This window comes from Rana temporaria, chromosome 1 (genome assembly GCF_905171775.1).
Source record: "Rana temporaria chromosome 1, aRanTem1.1, whole genome shotgun sequence".
Classification (NCBI taxonomy): Eukaryota; Metazoa; Chordata; class Amphibia; order Anura; family Ranidae; genus Rana; species Rana temporaria.
The window spans coordinates 14523596-14526597 of NC_053489.1; the positions used below are offsets into that span (position 1 = coordinate 14523596).

Genomic DNA, 3002 nt, shown 5'->3' on the forward strand with positions numbered 1-3002 from the left:
GTCTCCCGCAATATTGTAGTCCTGCTATAAGTCACTGATCACTACCATTACTAGTATAAATAAGGAAGGCATCCATTGTTTACAATTGTCATGTGATCTACTGTGATTGGCCACAGCAATCACATGGTACTTACAGTGGGCTGGTACAGTGATCAGTCATAAGCTGTGTCTGTGGACACAGCCAGTGAAGGATAGTGCCGCTGTGTGGCCCCACGACTATGTGAGAGGCAGATTCTGGGAGGACATCATAGGAGGTCCTCCCAGAACAACATGGCTTCCACCCGGCCATCATTTTGCTATAGGTGGGGCGGGAAGATGTTAATGTTACCACTTGCCAATGGGAAGTCTCTACATATAGGAGTTCAACTGTCTGATATCATCGATCTATCGATCTTATATTAATGAACGTCTTTAACATTTAAATATTGTATATTGAGGTAATTTATTATTTATTATATTTTTTCACATTTTATTGTTATATTTAAATGTATTATTTATTTTATTTTATTTTTTTCTCCCACGATGCACTGATGAAAATCCCATTGCTAGCAGTGAGACAACACAAGATAAGTTGTTTTCTCACAATCTCTGACCCCAATGCTCATTGTGTTTGTATTGTTCTTCCTGCAGACAGTGAAAACTGCATGAAATGTCCTGATGATGAATGGCCAAATGAGAAGAAGGATCGGTGTGTTCCAAGAGTGGTGGAATTTCTCTCCTACACTGATGATCCCATTGTTGGAGTATTTTCAGCTGTCTCCATCCTCTGTTGTCTTCTGACTGGTTTAATATTGGGGATATTTATACAATACCAGGACACCCCCATTGTTAAAGCCAATAACCGGGACCTGAGCTATCTTCTCCTGGTCTCCATCATGCTGAGCTTCCTCTGTGTCTTCTTGTTCCTCGGCCATCCAGTAGATGTGACCTGCATGCTGCGTGTCACCTCTTTTGGTGTCATCTTCTCAGTTGCCGTCTCTTCTCTACTTGCCAAAAGTATCATGGTGTGTATTGCTTTTAAAGCCACCAAACCTGGGAGTCCCTGGAGGAAATGGATGGGAGCCAAACTGCCCAATTTTATTATTTGTGTCTTCTCATTGGTCCAAGTCATAATCTGTTTCACTTGGTTGTCTATTTCTCCCCCCTTCCAGGATCGGGACACTCACTCTTATCAGGGGAAGATCATCCTTCAGTGTAATGAGGGTTCAGTTATCGGCTTCTACTCTGTCCTGGGATATATGGGGCTTCTGGCAGCTGTGAGCTTCATTATCGCTTTTTTAGCCAGGACATTACCGGACAGTTTTAATGAGGCCAAGTACATCACCTTCAGCATGCTGGTGTTCTGCAGTGTCTGGATTGCCATGATCCCGGCCTATCTGAGCACCAGAGGGAAATACATGGTGGCTGTGGAGGTTTTTGCTATAATAGCATCAAGTTCTGGACTTCTTGGCTGTATATTTTTCCCAAAATGTTACATAATTCTGTTCAGACCTGATCTGAATACAAAAATAGCAATCCACTAATATGTATGGAGGAACACTGGGTTACCAGTAGTTATAGCATTATCTCTATTGTTGCATATAATGAGTTTTATTTTGAAATAAAAGAAAAGAGTCAGAGTACAGAATACAACCAGGGTACATGAGTACCGCACACAGACACATAGTCAAAACCTGACAATACGTACTCTGAAAATAAGCAACTTTTTATCTTATAACAAAAGATAGCACAGGGCACATCACACCTAGGATATTGCCTGCTACTAACTAATACTAAGAAGAAAATTAGAGAGAAGGCAAAGAGAGAAAAAAGAGGAAAAAAAATGGAAAAAAGAGAAATATGTATTGAGAATGAACACTGCTATACTGTATATGAATATTTCATACTTACCTCTCTGGTGGACGGTGAGTTACATTTTTGCTCTGGACACTGCTGGCATCGGACACTTTGGGTTTGTTGGAAAGCTTGTCCCCTGCTGGGTGTAGTAGTTCCTCCCACCAGCCGTTCCATTAATACAGAACAATGTAGTCACTTAGTGAGGAGGAACCACAGTGACCAGAGGAGGACAAAATATCCAAAATATCCTAAATTGTCCGATACCAGAGACACCCATCACTCTTCCAGAGAGGGAAGATTTCACTCACCACCTTCCCGGAAGATAAATATCAAACATGTTCTTTTGTAAGCTGATGGTAATGTCATTTTTTTATTATGTCACTTTTATTATTTTATATGTAGATGCATTCGGCTATATTAATAAATACATTTTGCTTGCTGTATTCTAAAATCATTTTTAATTTTAGTTGAAGATGAAGAGAACGCGCTCTTAGTAAGTGATAAGTAGACTTTATTTTTTATTTTTTTTATTCTTTATAGGACCTAATAAAAAAATATTTCTCCTTGTATATATTTCTTTAAAAATTTGGAAATGAATGTTCTTACTCATAAGGGCCTCATAATAGGATATTTCTGCCATCTCCAAGATCTTCTAGTCAGACATGTCAAAGAAAAAGCAAAAAAGATTAAAAAGTAACAATCCCTCCCCCTATCCCTTCCTATAAGTATTTTAATCATACACCCTAATAACAACACTGCTTAAAAAGAAAAAAATATATAAATACACCCCAAAAATATTATATATTATACTGTAAATCAATATTCCTCATATAAATATAATCGCTCTTATACAAAACATATTAAATATGAAAATAATAAAGTGCCAAACAGTGTTAGATGAATACATAGATATCCAATGATTTAACATACAAAATCTCATACCACATAAAATGGAAAAAAAAATTGCAATATGATGAAATTCCCCCTAAATCATGTACAGCATGTGAAAATCGAGTCCCCCACACTACTAAGTACAATAAATCTCCTCCTCGGTGACATGGAAGGAGCTCCTTTGTGTTCTTCAATCTTCAATGAACCCCCCCAATCCGTCATCCACTCACCTTATAAGTCTGACCTCTTCAATGGATAAGTTGGTCATAGAGCGC

At 38.2% G+C, this 3002-nt stretch overlaps 1 protein-coding gene across 1 annotated transcript; it reads left to right on the forward strand.

The window, feature by feature from the left end:
* The first annotated feature begins 530 nt into the window (after window positions 1-530).
* On the forward strand, window positions 531-2235 carry LOC120945802 (vomeronasal type-2 receptor 26-like). The gene has a single exon (XM_040360644.1). The coding sequence runs from the start codon at window positions 531-533 to the stop codon at window positions 1521-1523; it is 993 nt and encodes a 330-aa protein (XP_040216578.1). The 3' UTR covers window positions 1524-2235.
* The last annotated feature ends 767 nt before the right edge of the window (window positions 2236-3002 follow it).

Coding starts and splice junctions, on each gene's coding strand:
- LOC120945802 (XM_040360644.1), top strand. CDS start 531: ATGAAAATCCCATTGCTAGCAGTGAGACAACACAAGATAAGTTGTTTT.